Raw genomic sequence first — 22,276 nt, 5'->3', positions numbered from 1 at the left:
TCCAACTTAACGTGTCTGAAACTGTTGGTATGTTCTTCACTAAAACAAATGACTCAAACCAGATATCCGATCCAGATATACTTGTGTCAGAAGAAAAACTACAGATTGTAAAAGAATTCAAATACCTTGGCATTGTACTTGACTCCAACCTGAACTTTAAAGCACATGTAAAAAAAAGTCTGTAAACAAATTAAATTTAACCTTGCCAACTTCAGATTTATCAGAAACTCCATGTCTACTGAAGCAGCCAACATGTACATGCATTCAATGATTTTCTCATATATGACCTACTGTATGACAAGCTGGTCTCAGGCAAGTCACACCACATTAAAACCACTACAGTCTTTGTATAAACAGACAATACAAGTTTTAGACAAAAAACCAAAGCAATTCCACCACTGTTCAATCCTCAGAAAATACAACCTCCTGAGCTGGGAGAACATGATTAAACACAAAAATGCTCCTTTATAAAATCTCACATGGTTTGGCCCCTCCCCCACTCAGAGAGTTTGTAAGCATATGAACAAACACACATCACTTCAGGAGGGGTGTCTCAAGAGGCGACTGCATTATTCCTCTAAGGAAGTGTGTTTTTAGTCAGTCGGCCTTTTCTGTTCCAGCCTCACGTGAATGGAACAACATCCCAACAGTTATCAGAGAGAGCAACACATATCGTTCATTTAGTTCACATCTGAAACACTGGCTATTTGATAACCACATCTGCCAGCACTGAACCTGTTCCGCTCGCTGCTGCCCCCTTGTGTCTGGTTGTTGATGAATGTGTCCTGTTTTTTAAATGAATGTGTCCTGCGTGTTGTTGTCTGTTGAGGTGAGCTTCAGGTATAGCTCACTCAATGTTTTTTATGTGGCCTTGTGTAATTTGTAATTTCTACGTGTTTATTGTATATTGTGTTACATGTTGTTTTGTTGTGTGCACGTTACAGTTACTTTAGTAGGTTATTGGATACGTGCTTTTACTAATACTTGTTTTTGTAGCTTTTAGCAATGTTTGAATTTGTTTTTTGTTTTTTTTAGGGAGCCTTTTATAAAATCTGTCCAGGGACAACAGATGAAAATTAGCCTTTTGGCTAACTCTGGCACATTTACAGAAATGTTTATTAATATGCAATGTCCCTGTAAAATAAAAATAAAATAAGATATAAAACGGCACAGTGTTACATTTAATTTGAAAGAATATGATGAATTCCTGTTTGAAGTTAACCATCAGAATTATTAAACATTTTTTAAATTATTTAACAAAACATCTACTGCAGTTAAAATGTAAAATAATTCAGCTGTAACTTTAATACAAAAATATGAGACAGAAATAAAAGAGAAACACAGTGACCGTTTAGCTGCTCTCTAAATAGTTAAACTTAAAAAAATCACTTTTGGTTCATTGAGCTGATAAATGTTCAAACTTATTTGTTGGGGATTGTGCTACAGTATTGTGAGAAGGTTTTATTTATTCATTCAGACTTTTATTGTTTGTGTTTTCGACATAATACTTTTATTTTGAAGGACGATCATCGAAAGTGTTGCTAGGAGATCATCGTGTTAGTGACGTCACAGCAGCGTCCTCTGAAGTGCCCGTCAGTGACGTCACGTTGAATGTTCAGATCAACAACTATGAAGCTTCTTCCTCTCGTGTGTCTCTGCGTCGTGACTCGGTCTGGAATAACGTTTGCTGATGAAAACGGTGAGAAAAGTAACGGCTCATATTTACTCTGAACTGTTTGAGATTGAAATGGATGAAAAATAAATGTAAAAAATGTTGAAACATGAAGTCTGGAGACAGAAAAGTAGGAAGTTTATCAGCGGAGGGGAGATAACGTTAGCACCGGAGACTGTTAGCATCGATATTTAGCTACGTTTGAAACTAAAGGACATTAATACAGAAATATTAAAACATCAACCTCCACAGCTCAGGTGACGTCATCACATTACAGCCGTTTAACAGACATGCGCAGTGTGATGCTCGTCTCTCTGGGAGTAGATGTTGGAGGGCGTCTCCTCCATCCTGCAGAGAGAAAACTGCAGCATCACTCACATATTATGGACCATGATCAATTACAGATAATACAACATGGATGTGAGTCCACTGTGTGAGGGAGTATCAGAGTTTAATGAAGTTTTTAATGAATTATGAAATAAGAGTCAGAATAAATCAAACTAAAAGAAGAAGCAGAGAAAGAAGTTTCACCTCCTTCTCCTCAGAAATCTCAGATTCAAAGAGTTTAATCGGCTGATTCAGAGACACTTTGACTAAAGAAACGTATGAATACTGATGTAAACATTCACTAGTCTCTGTTCAGAAGTGTGACATGTTTGTTTTTTATCTTTGATATCAGATGAATGTGTAAAGAAAAGGATGAGGAGACAGAAACATCAACATGAGGGTTTATAAATGAGATAGATGGTTAAATATGATGAATATGTGTCACATAGTAAAATGTAAACGACTGTGAAGACGCCCGAGTTCAGTGGAAATGATTTCATGATGACATTTAGCTACACAAAGATAAACAGTGAGATTATTATGATCAGAAACTGACATTAGATTATCACACAAACTGAACTTTATTTTTCTGCATGTAAACAAACTGATTCATCCTCGTGTTTCTGTCTCAGGTGGAGTGGTGGTGAAAGAAGACAGTGATGCTGTGTTACCGTGTTCCCTCAGCACCAAGGAGAACATCGAGACGAAGCTGTTTGACTGGAAGAAAGACGATCACAAGGAGGTGTTCATGTACGACGGAGGAGATTATTACGCTCACGGCCTTTCAGGTCAAGACAAACAGTTTGAAGGTCGAGTCTCACATTTTAACGACGAGCTGAAGAACGGTAACGCCTCCATAAAGATCAGGAAGACCAAGGTGGCCGACAGTGGAAACTACACCTGTTTTTTTCCTCGTCTGCAGCCGAGTCAAATGTTCCACATTGAGCTGGTTGTTGGTGAGTTTTCTGGTTCAGTCAGACGTGTTTGAAGAGTCCCAGGTGGATTTCAAATAAACATCTGGCAGGTGTTCATCCCCACAGAGCTGCAGCCACATCTGGAGAGACACAGTTTGTATCAGACATGAAACACGTGATCCATAATGTCACTCTGCACAGCCACAGTTCAGCTCTACACACATTATAAAGGCAGCACATTTACATTCTTCCTCCAGGGTGAAGTTGATCATCTGTCCCTCTAACATCTCATGTCTTTTACCTTCCAGGTGCTATCTTAAAGGTCAGGTCAGAGGAAAACATCCCAGGTGAGTTATGTTATGATGACGTCACCTTCACGCATGTTCGTTAAAAGCCGATTGTGAGAAAGTAAATGACATTAAATAATAATTTCCTTTTTCACATAATGACAACAACTTGTACAGATTATAGCTCTCACTTCCTCTGTGTGTATAGAGGTCAAAGGTCAACTGCTCCAAAATAATCCAGTATCTAGGTGAGGTATCTGAAATGTTAAATTGATGGACTCATGATGTCTCTTTATCCTCTTTGATGTGATTGGCTGGAAAAGGTGAATAGAAACACCTCCAAATTGTATTCAATGTGTACCAGTTAAATGGTCAATATACAGAATACTTAAATTCATTACCTGTACTAAATTGAATCCAGTATTCAGGTCCATGTTTCATAGTAGATAAGATCTAACATCTTAATGATCCAGGCTGTCTCCCTCCTCACTGGTATTATTTGAATCAGACTCATTACACTCCATCACAAACAGCAGATTACTGAATAAACATACAGAAAGTTTTAACAGAGCATCTTCATGAGGGAGGATTAAGTGCAGTAATTGTAAGCATACCTACTTACTAACATCCAGCATGGTACACAGGATAAAGGATAATTATACACAGTCAATGGTTTCCTAATTAATGGACAGTCTCTGCCCTGTTCACAAAGGCAAAGGAGTAGTAAAAAGTTACACACTTTTGGTCGATCTAATGAGCAAATCTCAATATAGTATTAAAACTGAAATGTTTTTTTCTCCCTCTGCTCTTCTTATTTTCTTTTCTTATGCATTCAGGTGCAGCATCAGAACCCTCTGTCACTTCACTGAAATCACAGAATGGAGCCTTGCTGCAGTGTTTAGTCAGAGGAGCTTCTCCTCGACCTAAAGTGGAGTGGAGGGACAGTTCTGGAAACATCCTTCATGCTAAAGAAGCACAGGTCACAGAAAGAGGAGGCAGCTACGACATCATCCTCCAAACCACTGTGACCAAGACCGACCACTACAGCTGTGTGGTCACACAGGACCAGATCAAACACCAAGCTCATACTGAGATTTACGTGACTCCAGTTGGTGAGATTTTTGCTCTTCTTAGTGTTGTTAATTTCCTCAAAATATCTTAATGTGTATTCTGACTAAATGCAAAGGAAATTGGAATTACGAAAAAGACTTTCACAATAAGTTCCCAGTTTGACTGAAACCCTTGGAGAGAAGTTAATTGATAAACAGAGAAAGTCGAAATGAGAGATGGCCAAAATATATCAACAAACACAGCATGCAGGAGGGAGGGGTTTACGAGGAGCAGGAAGCTCCATGACACAAACAGAGCCAATTCAGAGAGAAATACGCCAACTCGAATAGAATAGATCTTTATCGTCATTGCCATAAAAACAACAAAAAATCATCTAGCAGCAGCTAGAGTCCGCGGTCCTGCTCAGATTTGGTATTTCACTTCCTGTTGAAAGAAACAGTTTCTCAGTGTGTTTGTGTTGATTTGATTGTCCTGTGTCTCCTTCCAGAGGGGAGGGAGGATAAGAGACGTGTCCAGGATGGGTGGGGTCTTTTATAATACAACTGGCTTTCCTTTGGCGCCGGTCGGTGTATACGTCGCTGACGGCTGGTAGTTTAGTCCCAATCAGCCGCTCTGCCGCCCCTCACCCCCGGCTGTAGGTCCCTCCTGTCCTCTGCTGTTCAGCTGCTGAACCACACAGTGCAGCAGTAGATCAGGAGGCTTTCTAAGGTGGCTCTATAAAAGTTTATCAGCAGGGGTTGAGGGAGCTGAGGAAGTGGAGTCTCTGCTGTTAGGAGATGTTTTCATAAAGCAGGTGAGGTCAGCTGAGATGTAAACCCCCAGGTGTCAGTCTGGAGCAGATGATTGAACAAACGGACTAAAGACAAAATATGATCTGCTTACAGTGAGGAGAAGATAAAACAATATTTAAGGTGACACTTAAATAATGGCATTAATATTCTAACTCTTCATGATGTGTTTCTGTGTGTAGGTCATCATATCTGGTCTCTGTGTGAACATCATGAACTCTTTTTATCTTCAAACTAAAACATTCCTGCAGACATGAATCTAAAAGAGCAAAACTAAACAACACCTGCTGCTCCTTCACACAGGATCAGGAGCTCACTTTAATGTTTCACACCTTCAACTCAAACCTATTTACTTGACAGTTTTTACTGCAGCTGGTCCTGCTGGATTCATCTCCATGGTTACCGTGTTGCTGCTCTCTGATTGGACGCTGCTGCAGATGTTACCTGCTCACCAAAGAGCTCCTGACTGAGAGCTGCACTCAGACGTGACTTCAGACTGAATCAGTGCTCTGAAACGAGTCAGTCGTTAGTTATGATGGAGGAAAGATTTCACACACAAACACACACACACATTCAGAAACACACACACACACACACATTCAGAAACACACACACACATTCAGAAACACACACACACATTTGTAAGGAGCGGCGTGCCGTCACAGGAATCGGAGACGTTTCAGTGAGTGAGAAGAGACGACGTGTTAATAATGTGAAACATGTCCGAGCTGAATCTACTGAGGCCGACATGATCATTAAAACAGAGTATAACTAGGAGCCTCCTTTAGCTCCAAACACATGCACTGATCGTCCCTTTAATCATTTGATCCATGGAGGTCACTAAAGGCCTTAAAGGGACAGTACACAGTTTGACCGTGTGCTCGTTTGACCTTCTTATGACCACACGGCGTGTTACCTGCAGGAGATGAAAACATACTCGAGCAGCTTCACTAAAAGTCCCACCTTCAAGAAAAACACAGAAACCTGAGTGTCCGCTGTGTTTGTCAATATTTACACCTCTCCATCAGACCGCCTTTTCCTCGGGGACTACTTTCTTTAAAAGCGCACAGCGTCCGTGTTCCTCCACGTGCAGCTCGCCGTATCAGATCAGCGTCACAGAAGAGACGAGGAACACGATGGAACACGATTCAACACGACAGGAAAGACATCAACTCTACCTCCAGCGACTTTCTAAAGTTCAGTTTGTGTCCACTTTGTTTGAAATGTGTCGATGTGATCGTATGTTTGTGACTGAGGTCAGAGCTCCAGGTGATGTCACACCTGATGATGTCATACTGAGGCTGCTGGGTAAAGAGGATTAACTCATCCATTCAGACACATTCACACGCCGCCGACGAAGCAGAGGGAGCAACTTGAGGTTAAGCGTCTCGCCCGAGGACACATGGGACATGTGGCTGCAGGAGCTGGGGATCGAACCCCCGACCTTCCAGTTGAGAGACGACCGACTCGCCCACTGACCCACAGCCGCCCCCGATGTAGACATATAACTAACATTAGAAATAAGAGTAAATGATATTAGTAGTATTCAGATGTTTTTATATCAATAGCAGCAGAAAAACCAACAAGAATCACATCACATATGTTCCACTTTAGAGCCGTATGAGATGAAAAGAGCGCTTACATCTCCATGGACGCTCACACATTCTCACTGTCCAATCATGAAGGGCTACATGACCTTTAACCTCAACTTAGAGACGGCTCACTCGTCGTCCTGAACGGCTTCTGATCAACGGAGACACAACCCACGTCTGCTGGGAGGGAGTGATTGACAGCTGTTTTGGCCTACAGCCATTCCCAGGAGGCGGGACTTAGCATGTGACAGGCTGAGATAAACTAAGGCGTGTACAGTAGAGGAATATAAAAGAAGAGAAGTGGAGATACATGAAGGGATGTGAAATCTTCTTTCCATGAACCTTTGTTTCCTCCGTGTCCACAGGAGCAGCTTCAGAGCCGCACGTCATTGGTTCTCCTGCCGTCGTTCTTTTGCAACGACGCCCTCGTTTTAATCCACCCAGACACGGCTTCTTGGAGGGGGGGGGGGGGCTGTGACTCCTCTTCAACATGGTAGTACGACTTCTGGTGCGTTCCATTTACCTCTCAAGTCGAATGTCCGAGCTAGGATTGACGTCACACCCGAGTTGAGCGCGTTCCCATGACCAGTTTGAAAACCAGTTTGACCAGCAACATGGACGCCTCCAGCAGTTCTTTAGTTTGATAACAACACACTACGTGATAGTTTGTGTCTGAACGTCACATGACCACATGTCCACAGAGAGAACTTCCACGATACCATCGGTGTGATTGATTTCATTACATCAGTTTCAGCTTAAACGTTACTGTAGATGCACGCAGCAGCCATGTTGGATTTTAGCTCGGGCTACTGAGGTCGCTCCGAGTTTCCAGAGTTGGAGTTCTGACTTCAGGGCCGTCCTTCCTCCTCCAGGTGGTGGCAGGGCGTACGGTTGGACAGGGAGGGGTTCCCTCCAAAAGAGACATAAATACTGCTGAAGGAAACATGGCAGTCCCGTATTTGTGAACTCAGAGCTGAGAACAACAAACCCAGAGGGAGTTCAAATTCACTCTCTTATTATGAAGTCTTTACTCCACAATTTCAAAAGTTAGTGGTGATTAAAGACATTTTGAATCCCGTGTGTAACCCTAACTCTAACCCTATGCAGTAACATGTTCAACCTGTAATATCATGTATGTGGGAGAAACAAACAAGCAGCTGAAATACAGATTGAGACGACAAATCTACCAAAGAAACAAAGGCAAAGAAAATCCGGCCGTTTACATGCACTTCAGAAGACGTGGAGCAGACCATCTGAAAACAGAAGGCATCAAAAGCAACACAAACTGGTCCAGAAGTCAACGCCTCAGAATGGAAACCACGTTCATCAAATGATTGAAAAGAAAGAAACCAAACGGCCCAAATGAAAAACTTTGATTCAGGCCGCCATCTCCTGCTCAGAAGACGGAAGGACAGTTGTTTGGTTTCTCTGCTTTTAACTGCAGCCAACAAGGAAAACGGGGAAATACCGCCACCTGCTGGTGCACCAACAACAACACGGTTTCCCCCTACCTGCTTTTATCCACGGTGCAATGCTGCCACCTGGTGTCCAAAAGGTGGAAGGACAGTGAGAGGGATTGTTTCACATCTATGGAGTTTTAGATCAAACAAAAACTAGTTTGAAATGTTTTCATCTTGTTTTAATGAATGGATGACTTTGTGCATGTTGTTTTGTGTGTCTTTTACTTTCCTTTATTTATTGACAGCATGATCTTAGCACTTTATTTAAAGCTTGATCAGGACACACAGAGTATTGCGTCTATATCGGCCTTTGCAGGTCGTCAAAGAAAAGAGTGCAGCGAGGGACTAAAGACGGGAGTGAAGCTGTGACGTCGTTATGAATGACTTCCAGATCCAAGATGCTTTAGTCATTTATTCTACAAAACACAAGAAACTACAACTGCAGTTACCGGGTGGTAAAATCAACTTGTGATGGCAGTGCAGTGTAGTGTGGCGCTCAACAGAAATGTTCTGCTCCCACGCTCAGCCCCTCTCTCCATCTGAGACTAAACCAGGTGAACAGGTGAGTGCGGCTCATATAATCACTGACATCACCACGACATGTCCCACCTGTAACAAGAAGTAAACAATAAACAAAGCAGTAAACAAACCATGAAACCAAACACACCATCAACTTCCATTCATGGCTCCGACACAGAGGATCCAGAAAGCCTCCAGCCTCCACAACAACTCCATCGTCACGCTCCAGGAGAAACCTCACAGCACAGGATACAACAGCATCAGCGTCTGTAACGTATCCACCTCCCACTCACCTGTATATATCAGAGTCAGCAAACCAGCTCCACCAATCAGGACGTTTGTCACCACAGGGAGGACACATAGAGCACTTGTTTTATTGATTTATTACTACCCCATGAACACTTTGAACACTAAGCTGCATGTGATTTAACGCTGTCCTCTTTTACCGTGTGAACTTTGATGATTTAACGACATTCATGAATTCATTTATTTCTTGTTGTACTCACCTGTTAGAGAAACTTACCTGCATCATTTCATTCTTTTCTTTGCTCTCACAGGGGAGGAGGGTCAGGGTCTCCACCTCACCTGTACACAAAGAAACAACAACTTCCCACTTACCTGAACCCTAATCCTAACCATCCATCTCCACATCGTCCTCTTCCCTGCTTTTTATTCTTAAGCTCACCCACAATCCTAAAGCTAACCGTGAACCCAGCAGCCTCCCTAAACCTGACCGCTTCCTTCTCTTCAACACAACCAAATGAATCTGTTTACTTTGAATCTACCATGACATCTTTTAATGTTCTTCTCTTTTACACTTTTAGCTCTTTTTAGGCTTTTATGATCTGCTTTCTCTCCCGCCTACTTAGAGGGGATTTCAAGAGGAGGACCCCCTCCTACCAATTAAAGAAATACTGACCAGGGCCTGTGCCATCTTTGGACCACAAGCTGCTCAGACCTAAGTCCCTTAACCTATATACAAACTGATAGGCTTTTATTTTGAAGGTTTGCACTGTCTTAAGCTGAGAGTGCTTTCCTTGTTGTGTGCTTTTATTTTGAAATACAGTAAGGCCCTTCCTGTAGATGGAAGGTTAGGACATGAATTTAAGCCCAGAAACAGGAAGTGGTTAGAGATCCCAAACTGAGGTCAAACAGCTCAAAGGAACGGTAACAAAGTTCAATGTGTGATGTCATCAGGTCAATGTGTGATGTCATGAGGTCAGTGTGTGATGTCATGAGGTCAATGTGTGATGTCATGAGGTCAGTGTGTGATGTCATAAGGTCAATGTGTGATGTCATCAGGTCAATGTGTGATGTCATAAGGTCACTGTGTGATGTCATAAGGTCAATGTGTGATGTCATCAGGTCAATGTGTGATGTCATAAGGTCAATGTGTGATGTCATAAGGTCAATGTGTGATGTCATCAGGTCAATGTGCGATGTCATGAGGTCAGTGTGCGATGTCATGAGGTCAGTGTGTGATGTCATGAGGTCACTGTGTGATGTCATGAGGTCACTGTGTGATGTCATGAGGTCAGTGTGTGATGTCATGAGGTCAGTGTGTGATGTCATAAGGTCAGTGTGTGATGTCATAAGGTCAATGTGTGATGTCATCAGGTCAATGTGTGATGTCATCAGGTGGATATTACTGTCTGAGAGTTTGTTAAAGTGAAATGAGACGTTCAAAGATGCAGCAGTGTTCTTCTTGTCCATCAGTGAGACTACAGGGAGACACTGAGGACCACTATCTACGGAGAGCCTGAAGGGACAAACAGGAGATTAATGTGATTAACTGGTTAACGCTGACAGCTCGTATTTATTTGTTTTATTTCATTACTTTGTGAAAATACGCTCAGTATAATATTTGTCATCACTGATTTTCACGACGTTGTTTGACAGCAATGATGTCATCATCGGGGGCGGAGTCATGTCTGAAATGTTTTATTATCCTGCTGAATGAGAGCAACTTTATTTAAGGTTTATTTTTGTGCTTTTATTGTGAAAGGACAGAGGATAGAGTCAGAAATCAGAGAGAGAGAGAGAGAGAGGGGAATGACAGGAAAGAAGCCTCAGCTCGGATTTGAACCCGGGCCGCTCGCTTGGAGGACTACAACCTCCGTACATGAGGGGCGTTCAAACTAACCACTAGGCCACCGGCGCCCCAAACGAGAGCACTTCAGAGTCCACTCCAGAGAATATGTGAACATCAGACTGAAGTTCCTGAAGCTGCAGACAGAAGAGGAAGAATCAGGGAGTCTGCTGGAAAACATGAGAAAGAAGTGAAGTTAGTTTTGAATGTTTCCGTCAGTCTTCTTCACGTTGAACACAAACCCAGTATCAGATCTGAAACCAGCTTCAGTGTCCTCGTTCTGAGGATCCAAGTGAAAAGACGTCTCAGGACGATTCAGGGACTGAAGTCAGAAGAAAGCAGCCACGTTTATTTTCCACAGGGGAAAGAAATGTGGTTCTAATATCTGTGAGTTATTGTCCCACATGTTGAAGTAGCTGCTGCGTTTAGTGAGAGACGAAGGAAACAAACATGAAGGAGGAAACTTCAAACATGTACAAACTGTTTCATTATTGATGTTTGTTTTCATTTCTTCACTCTAAACTGACGGGAGACTAAAAAGTGGGACCAAACTTGAAGTGTGAATCAGTTCAATGATGGTTCCTGGTCATCATTTGATCCCTTACAGACACATGTGGACTTTAAAGTGCAGTTTGTATGAACGATGTAAACATGTTGTTCATCACGTCACAGAGAGAGTCCTGGATGATCAACATGTTGGAGTGAACGTCGTCTTTACACGCTCTTTCTTCACTGCAGCAGAGTGTTGCTGGATCACAAACTGAACTCAATTTAAACCAGATTTCAGTTTGAACTTGAAGAGAAACTTTACATGAAAACATCAGAGACATGTTGACATGTTTCAATCTGAAACCAGGAGGTCAAAAAAGTCTTCAGCTCCACATTTACTTTAAGAACCAATGTGTGTGTGTTTCACTGTTTGTCCACTAGAGGGCGCTGTCAGCTTGATCTGCACCTTGTTTAAAGGTCATCTCGCTGCATACAGTCACAGTGTTTAACTGATCACATCTGAAGTTTCATTTCAAACTGTTTTTAGTGTTTATTTAAAGATTGTTGATCCTTTAATGAGCTAAAGTTCCAGTTTCAGTCGTCTCTGAGATCATGAGAGGTTTAAAAACTCTCCGTAAATGATCCTTAAAGTATAAAAACAGCTCTTTAAAAAACGCTGAGACGAGTTAAACTCCTTTATTCAAAAGTCCTGCAGGTCAAAGTGTCAGGTGAATAAACTTCAAGTAGTTTAAAGCATCATGAAACTCTAAACTGTGACGCAGTAAACAGTGGTGAGATGAAGTCCAGATGTGATGTGTGTAAAGATCCAGATGTTGACGAGCAGGAGGTGAAGATGGTCCTTTGGGTGCTCAGAGTGTGCTCACATGTAAACAGTGTGAAGTGGATTCAAAGTTTGTCGGTGCTGATGAGCAGCTCGTCTCAGAAACAGGACGAAGCTCCAACATCAGCCTCCTCACTGCTGAGAGCCAAAAACCAAAAGGAGGCTGAGAGCCGAGCAGGAGGAGACTGAGCATCAGAGCAGAGCTGACGTCACACTGCTCACACACACACTAACACACACAGATAGAGACACACACACACACACACACACACACACACACAGAGACACACACACACACACACACCTGCTGTTTTCTGTGTGTCCAATGTGACGTCCAGTCTGATCTGAGTGTGATATGAAACTACACTCTGAGTGATACACAAACTTTTTGTTTCTGTTTCAGGTTTCTCTGCTGGATGGATTGTTGCTGCTGTTTTTGGCTTTCTTTTGGTTGTTGTTGGGGGTGTTCTACTTGTGCTTGTGGTGCTCTTTGCCACAGGTCGCATCAGTTGTCGTAAAGGTAAGTTAAAGAACATAAAGTCTACCTGTGTGTCTCTCTTTAAGAGTCTTGTCAGTATCTCCTCAGTCTTCAGTCTGTTTTTTACTCTCTCAGTCAGATCAGTCAGTCGTGATTTTCTTGAACATCATTTAGTTTTTTCTTCCTGCAGACGAGGAGAAAGGTGAACCCATAAAAGACCGCACTGAATCCGACCTTCTAGCTGAATGAAGTCAGGTAGACTCACGTCGTGTTCCTTCAAACCTCTGACTCTGGAACTCCAAAGTTATTGAAGCTAATCTGCCTTAATCCCAACATGAAGATGATTTCATCTGTTTGACCATCATGATGTCATACTTGAAAACAGCTGAGTGAGGGATCAAATCCAACCAGGTGTTTGTTCTCACATTTTAATGAACGCCGTGGAGATCGGGCTTTTTCCAATCAGAGCCCGTCGACTTTGGAACGACCTGAGGAGCATGTTCATGACACATCCTTACACCTCTAACGTTTACTCTGCTTTAAATACACTGCAGCTTTAATGCATGATCATTTCATTAATATCATCTGTGAATGGAATCCAGGGTTTAAAACATAAAGGTCTCCCTGTGAACATCCCAGAGAGCCTCTGACTGAGGATTTAAAGAAACACTTTGAAAAACAGGATTGATGTGAGAAAGTGTGAAATAGAAGTCCCTGTTTGTGTTTGCTCTCCTGTTGATCCAGTGTGTGAATGAAGAAATGAGAGCAAAGGCGCTTTACGACTGACGGAGAATCAAAGCCTCAGTACTTCACTGAACTACAGCTGCTGTTTGACTGTAAATACATGAGATTCTGTTGCTGCTACACTGAGATATAATGAGACTTTAAGATGTGGGACGAGGATGTATCTCTTGTTTAGACTTTATAAAGCCGAGTGTGTCAGGTAGAGACAAACACAGAGCTGAAGTATGCTCCTAAACGTTTCTTTATGCTGCTGATGAATGACGCTCTGATGGTTACAACGTGATATCAGGCTGTGCTTCATCATTCACATCCACCTGCTGGAATAAAACATGATCAATGTTACACTGTGTGTTGGGACTGCTTCTTATGGAGCAGGATTTTTAGGATCAATTAGTGAGTTCACATCATGACTTTGTTGTTTTAGTATTTTTTAATATCAGGATTCATCGTTTTATGTCTGGTTTGAATTTTTAAATTCTAAATTCAGACTTCAGATCTGTTTCCACATGTGGCACTTCTCCTCCTGTAAGTGTTTGATGTCTGAAGAGAAGAAATCAAGAATATTTATATGAAATAAAAACATTATAAACTGTAAACATGATGAGATAAACATCAATCTAAGTACATGAAGAAAACAATCAGACATTAGATAGCCTTTACATTCTTTTAACATCAGGACGTTTCACCAAATATATTCTTGTAATATTTAAAAACAATTGTTTGTCTCCAGAAGATGATGAGGGCCCGACATGAGAGAGAAGATTCTATTCTTGACATTTTGACTTTTTTTAAGGAGCCTCTGAAGTCTCCAGAAGTGAAAACTTTTATTCTGTGTGCAAAACACAATCATCTTTTTCTCTGTTATTTTTTAACCTTTTTGTCATTATTGATATGACAGCTGAAGAGAGACAACATGAAGCAAAGGTCAGAGGTCAGTGTCAGATAATGTTCAAAGTGCTTGCACATAGTGCTGGGCGATATATCGTGAAGCTCGATTCGATCGATATTTAATTAATGCTTGATATGGAAAAGGGAACATCGATTTTATTTTTTAAACTACTTCAAAGTTTTCTCGCGAGATTTCGTTGCTCCGCGAGATTTCCGCTTGTTGCTCGGAGACGAAAGGGCGGAGGAGACTTCACTCCTGCTGCTGAGGAGCCTCGCTCTTATAAGCGACCAACACGGAGGAGAAAGAGAAAGATGAGAGCGAGGCCCAATTACTAAAAAAAAAGTTCATAACGGAGGACTGGGACAAAACATGTTCACGTGACATACATTACAGTTTTGTAGCTAAAATATGCAAAATATATGTAAAGAATAATAATAAAAATCCTAAACAGGAAACGGGTAGCACAACAAAGTATGTTTTTATGTTGTCTTACATTTTGTTTTTATTCTAAATGATATGATATGTGACCAGTACTTAGAAAAACCCATGTCCGGGAGCAGATCTCGTCACACTTTAATACTTTAAAAAGTCCAAAAAGTAATATAAAATTTAACTTTATCATTATTAGGTGTAAATAGTATAGTATTTATTACACAAGCATTAAAAAAAACAATTTTGAATTTTCTTTAATGTACTTTCTGGTCCAATGAACATGTGTCCGGAGTTTTTGTCAACACCGTCAGACTTTTTTTTCAATTGGGAAAAAAATCCGGATAATTTAGGGCAGCTATATCTCAAAGGACCCCTTTCCCTCCTCCCTGGTCTTCCTTACGCCATGAGAAAATTTTAGCTCTGGTAAGTCTTTAATAATACTTTGTATTTCATATCTATTTACTAATGTGCATGTGTCACAACCATAGCGTCTCAACTCCAAAATGACTAAAAGTCAACATCTGTGTAAAGTTTTCTGCAATATAGCCTTAATTTATATAGATTCACTGGGTCATGACCAACAGATGTTAAAAACAAGATGGCTCCTGTGAGAATCATGTGTGATATATGGAGAAATGTGCTATTTTGTCAACACCATCAGACGTCAACACCATCAAAATGTTTGTCTGATGGTGTTGACGCAGTCTCTGATGGTGTTGACTAATGCCATTTTAGTGTCCAATTTAAGCATTTTAATGTAGTTAAAACCAATAATATCACCTATGCATTTTATTGCTATTGTAGTTTCATGTGTCAAATTCAAACTAGTTTTGATGTACAGCAGCCTACTTGAATGTGTTTAACTGAATTTCATTGAAGTTGTCTCTCAACCTGATATGTAATAAAGTGTTGCATGTGTTTCCATAATAAAGAACTGATTGCAGAATGGTATGCATTTCAGGCTAGAATGGCTAGACAGAAGTTGTCAGTGGAGGAGCAAAAGAGAAGAAACAGAGAGTATCAAAAGAGAAGGAGAGAAAAACTTAATAGCCAGCCTGAGCTGAAGGAGGAGTTCCTGACAAAGGAGAGGGAAAGATGGAGAAACAGGGTTGATAAGGGCAAAATTACAAAGATCAATGATTTGGAAAAGAGAGCAAAGAGGCAAAAGAGAAAGTATTGGAAACAGGCACAGAAAGAATCAAGAGAACGAAAGAAAAGAGCAGAGGAAAGGCAGCAAGATTTAGATACTCCACCAGAGAGTCCTTTAGACATCAGCGTTGAGGAGCAGACGAGCAACAGGCAACTGTATGCTGGTTTGAGGGAGAGAGCTAAAACCAGAAAAAGACATTCCAGAGAGATTAAAGCATTGACAGACAAACATGATAAATTGGCAAAAGAAGCTGACAAGCTGAGAAAACGACTTAAACGCATAAAGCACACTCAGGAAGACACAACTCATAAGAATGCTCAAGACTCACCTCGGACCCAGACTGAAAAGATGATTGAAGAGAGCAGACTCAGAAATCCTTGAATAAAAAGGTCATTGCTCTTCCACCATGCAATGACTGCAGAGCTGAGAAGAAATGCTCCTCAGAAAAGAAGCAAGCTTGCATCACAGCATCCACAGCTGGCGTTGTCTGGCAGAATTCTCAAGAAATATCGAATGATGCACCGGGGTCATGAATTTGGCTTGACATATAAAACACTGAGAGAAAAGTTACTGAACCAAAGGAAGCCTTCATTCCTTAAGACTATCTCCCATAATGTCCAAACGTTTTTGGAAAACAATGCAAGGATAACTACAGACAAACAAGACACCATCACTAGGAAGAAAGTAAAACATCAAAGGATGATTCTGACCGACACAATGCTAAACCTTCACACTGCATTTCTCCACCAGAACCAAGATGTAAGGCTTAGTTATTCATCTTTCTGTGCATTGTGCCCATTTTACATCACACCCCCAAGAGCCTCTGATCGAAAGACATGTCGATGTCAGTACCATGAGAATGCAAAGTTGATGCTTGAGGTCTTGAAGTCCCACAATGATGTGTCAACTACCAAACTTGAAGAGAGTTTCCATCTTGTGTGTTGTTCTCCAGCAAGTGAATCATGTCTTTTACGCACCTGCTCTCGATTCCAAAACAAATATACAGGTCTTTGTGCAGAGCTAGGGAAAACACAAGTGGAATGGGAGCAGTGGAAGCGCATTGAGGAGCAAACAGAAGCTGGAGTTCACTTCAACACTAAACTGGTGAAACACACTGGTACTCTATCAGAGCTTATGATTCTCTACCAAGACAAACTAAAAAATGAGACGACCACCCATGTCCATTTGGTGAAAAACCAAACCAAAGAGTACAGGAACATGATAACTAACTGTGATGATACCACCGTTATTGTGCATGTGGACTTCTCTGAGGCCTGGAAATGTAAATACCTCAGAAATACAAGCCTGTCACTGGTCAAAACCTTCCACAGATCACACTTCATACGGGCATGTTCCACACCAAGCATGAAAAGGCAGGATTCTGCACCATCTCTCAGTCCAAGCGCCAGGATGCTGCAGCCATTTGGACACATATGCATCAAATCCTGACAGATATTCATGCAAGATTTCCAAATGTTGAGACAGTACACGTTTGGTCAGATGGTCCAAGCAAACAGTATAAAAACAAAAAGAACTTTCTCCTCCTCTGTGCTGTCCCTCCCCGGCTTGGATTCAAGAATGCAACTTGGAATTTTTTTCCAACGTCACATGGCAAGGGTGCCCCTGATGGCATTGGGGCAACAGTGAAGAGATGTGCTGACAGTATAGTTCTTATAGGTCAGAAGATCGTTGATGACAAGGACTTTTATGACAAGGTCTCCAACAGCCTACGTGGCATAAAACTTCAACTTGTCACCAGTGATAACTTAAAGACATATGACAATCTCCTTGTGCAACCCTTGAAATCTATCCCCGGAACAAGGAAGATCCATCAAGTTGTAGCAGAGGGGAATGTCATCCATTGTAGGCACATGTCATGTTTTTGCAATGAGCCACATATTTGCCCCTGCTTCAGTCCAGTTACCCATGCTTGGGATGGCATCCCTAAGGATTCAGATGTCCCTGCCACTGCAGTACAGAGTCCTCTGGCGATGTTGATGGAGGCCATGGAGAAAGAACCCAGTGGAGGACCTGAGGGCACAGCAACTGGAATAGGCCCCAGTGATATCCAGAGTGAAGATTGGCTTGTTGTCATGTATGACCAGTACTGGTGGCTGGCTAAAGCCTTAGCAGTTGACCCAGAGCATCATGATGTTCAAGCTGAATTTTTTCATCCTCATGGGCCAAATGTCCGTTTCCAGCAAAAACAAGGACGACCGGATATCTGCTTTGTGCCATTTCCAGATATTATGGTTAAGCTGAGTGAGCCATCTTCCCCAGTTCGTATAAGCAGCACCAGGGAAGTATATCACATATCTCCTGAGGTCATGGATTTCATTGAAGGGGAACACCTGAATCATCTCTTACCTGGTGTTTAAACTCAACTTCAAAGAGATGCTCACATTGAATACATGCAATGATTTAGAATTAGTTTGTCAGTGAGATCTGTTTTTTAAAAGAATACAAGGCAGTTTTTCAGTTCCAGTTACTTTTTTCAATTTTTGAGCCCTTTTTCAAGAAAAGAATAATAACGTCACATTTTCTTCATTTATTCCAGTATTAGAGTTTTGTGAGAGTTCAGAAGACATTTTGAATGAGATTTTTCAAGTTCATGATCATTTTATCGTTCTGCAAATTTAATTTGTCAACTCCATCAATGCCTTGTCAACTCCGTTAATGGCTTGTCAACTCCGTCATATAGTCTTTATGAAGTATTTCTTTAAAAAGTACATCTGTTTTATTCCATGAAGGACATTTGTTCAGAGACTTACATATTTCTAATGTTCATGTGTATTCTTTATGCTTAAAAATGTTACTGTTAAGTCTGAAGGTTAAAGACAAATCTATGATTGAAATCTAATTTCATCTATGAAATTTCAATGATATTCATTAAACACTGACTTCTCTGACTTAAAATGGTAAAACGGTTTTAAAACCATCAGATCCCGACAAAAGCCGAGTTTAAATCAGAATTCAAAGAATAGAAATCACCTGAAGAGTGGAGAGTGACAGCAGGACGAAAACAGAGAAAAGTTTGATCCACAGTGACAGACAGCTGGAGGAGCTGGAACACGTTAAAGTTAAAGACTAGATCCTGCTAAAGATAAAAGTTATTCACAAACATGTTAGCCCTTAAGAGAGCTCCTAAAGTAAAGATGTAAGGATGAAGAGTTTCTCACAGAGAACAAAGAAGGAGAGATTCCAGCTCTATCACAGCCTCATATTAATATCACATTAAGTAGACTCTTACAGTTAGCAGCATGGTGAATAAACATGAGCACATAAATATAAGAAAAATACACAATATGTTTATAATTAGAGCTCAATTCATTAAATAAAAGTTGTAATTGACTTTTGCATCAGAATGGTTCAAGAGTAAATTGGTGACTGTTATTTTTAGAATCTAAAGTAATGTTCCTGGATCAGTGATCTTTTTTTTATACAGTGGAGATTCAGTTTTATAGACTACATTTATAAACTTTAATACGATAAATATGGAGTCATATCGAATATCGACATTAGGCAAAAAGATATCGTGATATCAAATTTAGGCCATATCGCCCAGCACTAGTGGTAATGTGTTCCAGAGTTCACCGCCTTTGATTGAGAAAGCTGATTGTTTCCATTCACAGTGCTTCTTGTTACCCTGTTGCCGTCCTGTCTTTGAACATATCTGGAGAGGTATTTTGTATACACTGAAAATGGGTCTTTGTGATCTGCAGAAACAGGAAATAGTCTGTATTTAAATATTGGATGAGTATCAAACAAGAGGAGTGAGGAGCTCCAATCTGGATTCCAATATATTTTCTGTGACCAGGATGCTTTTAAAGACAGGTTCAGTGCCTTAAGATTCATTCATTTAACTCCTCCTTCATCTAAAATATTGTATAAATATTTCCACTTGATCTTTTCTGGTTTATTATTCCGTATAAAGTTAAAGACTATTTCATCATATGTTTTAAAAAAGCTCTCCAGGTGATGAAAGTGACATTAACAAATAAATAAACTGAGAGGTACATAATGAATTAACGAGGGTGACTTTACCAAATAAAGATCATAATGTTGACTTCCACTTGAAGCTTATTTCCTAAATTAATTTTGACCAGTTCGAGTACATCGATTGGTCCATCTGACCGTGTCAGTGATGGATTACACGATCATTTAAAAGTAGATCTATGTAAAGAGCCTAATGGGAAAATAATATATTTATCATAATTATCATAGTTTTCTTGAAGTGATAAAAAGAAAATGGTGTCATCTGCATATAGTGAGATCTTTGATTCTGATGTTGTTCTTAATTCTTATAGCTAATGTTTCTATAACTAATCTTTGGTTAAGCCAAATATGAGGTTAATAAACAATTTATTAAGATACGTGGATTAGTTTGTCAGAGATCGTCTGAAACATAACGGTAGTGACGTCAAAATCATCTGAGCGTGGTGTAGTTAGCTTTAGCATAACGTTAGCTTTTTACTTCTGTCGGCTGCATTAACTCTTCAAACATCATAAAAATGGCGTTCATCTGTGAAGATCATCCTGCTGAACAAAAACGCCTACGCTTCAGAAACGTGTGTTTGACACAGAGATTCTTTCTTTCAATGATCCAAAAGCTGATGCAAAAATCCCATAGGTGAATTCTCGTTAGACGCCATGACGATGCTACTTTCTGGTTGGCCTACAAAAATACATCATTGGGTTTGTTCTCTGTTGGGAACCTCCTGACCGATGAATAATCCCTGCTGTGCTCCCTGAAACAGGCTGAGCTAAGCATATCAACAGCTCAGCTCTTGGACATGCTGTGCAGGTTGGTGGCAGCATTACTAAATTATACTCTGTGGTAAATATTAATATTATAGAGAAAGGTTAATATAAAGGATATAAAGTGTGTGTGTGTGTGTGAATATGAGAATATATATTTCTAAATAATTTCTAAATATAAATTAATCAACAAAGATGCATGTTTGTAAGGAAATCATTAATTTAACAGGTTTCCTTCCTAATAATATATTTTTTAACGCAATGACGTCACAGTGAAGGACGTTACAACGTGCGACCGTTGACGTTATTTGGTCGTCAGTTGTTAATATTGTTAATATTTACAGTCTGTGGTTGTTCGTCGTCAGTTTGTCGGTTAAGATTTTATAAACCGGGATTAGATTGATTAAATATGCGGGACGACATTTAAATGCTTTAATCTGAAAGTTTCTTGTATATAAATGAGTAAAACTTTAAATGAATTCAGTAAAACTTGATAAATTCTTGCTCTGAACGGAAGGTGACGGACGACGGTGAAGATAAAAGCTAAAAGCTAACTCCGGTAATGAGGATGCTAACGTGAAGGAGACAGTTTGATGTGAGGAATGGAGGAAGATGAAGAGGATGAAGAAGAAGAAGAAGACGAGGACGGTCTGAACAGCTGCATTTATTCTGTGAGTTGACTTCATGAGTTTAAAGTTTAGTTAAATTAAAATTACTGTCATGTGCTAACGTTAGCTACAGCTAGCAGGCGGGTCTGATGCTGTTTCCATAGTAACGGAGGAAGACTGCGCTGTTTCCATAGTAACGGAGGAAGACTGCGCTGTTTCCATAGTAACGGAGGAAGACTGCGCTGTTTCCATAGTAACAGTCTAACGGTCACTTTTTCCTCCCAGCTGAAGGATAATAATGTCCATCAGGAATTTGATCATCTTTGGTTTATTGAACTCTTTTTGTTTATATTTGTTGTTGTTGGTTTTTATCAGTTTATGGAATTGTTTGTGCTTTTGTTTAGTTATATTAAAACTCTATCTGTTGATTCGGGGGGTGTTGTGCAGGCCGTCCACCAACGATCCCGAGGAGCCTATGAGAGCTCAGGAGCTCCCAGGAAAATCTGTGGTTAGTGACTGAGCTTTACAGATAGAAACATGCAGTAATATGATGAACTGTATATCTGTAAATGAAGCTTCCTTCACCTGCGACCTGCGTAATGGTCCAGATGATTTCTGCACAGGAACAGTTGCATTTCCCAGACATAACTGTTTACTGTACCTGGGTCAGCACACGACCGCTGTGGACAGCATTCAATGCAAGTTGTTTATAAAGTAGTCAGCGATCATCTTGGGATCACTGTTAGTAGTGTATGCCTCCATCCACATTATGTGACGACTAAATCTGTCAGTGCTCCCATTAATTCAAATGCCATACGGCTTCAGTTTATCCTAAGAATCCACATGCCACAGGGTGTTGGGACCTTTGTTGTTGGACTGGGAGCTCCACTCCTTCCAGATCTAAAATCTTGATGATCAAATAGTCTCCTGAGAAACCACAAACCCCCTCTGGATGGCACGCAGGTGTTACCAACTTTGTAGATGTCCACTGACAGCTATTTCCTCTGCCACAAAAGAGACAATTTCCTCCAAGTCAGTGTGGTTCTTTCTTATGAAAAGCTCCAGTTTCTTGCAGTATCTTTTCACGATCCTGATACTTATGACAATCTGATGCTGATGTGACAAAAGATGAAGTATTTCCTTATTTGTGAAACCTTTGCTTAAGTAT

General features: G+C 40.6%; 1 protein-coding gene across 6 annotated transcripts in view; it reads left to right on the top strand.

Moving 5' to 3' along the window:
• LOC110003756 (V-set domain containing T-cell activation inhibitor 1) overlaps positions 1 to 22,276 on the top strand; it is a 195,282-nt gene that overhangs the window by 63,783 nt on the left and 109,223 nt on the right. Inside the window, exons 1-4 of one of the 6 annotated variants that reach the window (XR_010666462.1) lie at positions 1,543 to 1,699; positions 2,632 to 2,955; positions 3,222 to 3,260; positions 4,037 to 4,312. The exons of 3 other annotated variants lie outside the window; for them this stretch is intronic. Coding sequence is in view for 1 of the 3 variants with exons in the window: in XM_065955435.1 (XP_065811507.1) it covers positions 12,453 to 12,569; positions 12,718 to 12,776 (176 nt within the window). In the remaining 2 variants the exon portion in view is untranslated. Of the gene's footprint in view, positions 1 to 1,542; positions 1,700 to 2,631; positions 2,956 to 3,221; positions 3,261 to 4,036; positions 4,313 to 12,452; positions 12,570 to 12,717; positions 13,614 to 22,276 lie in introns of those variants that run through there. 2 more of the 6 variants (XR_010666465.1, XM_065955435.1) reach the window with 2 other exon arrangements.

Source organism: Labrus bergylta, chromosome 5, assembly GCF_963930695.1.
Source record: "Labrus bergylta chromosome 5, fLabBer1.1, whole genome shotgun sequence".
NCBI lineage: Eukaryota > Metazoa > Chordata > Actinopteri > Labriformes > Labridae > Labrus > Labrus bergylta.
The sequence above is the reverse complement of the archived record's forward strand: the minus strand, read 5'-3'. Positions and strand labels throughout refer to the sequence as shown.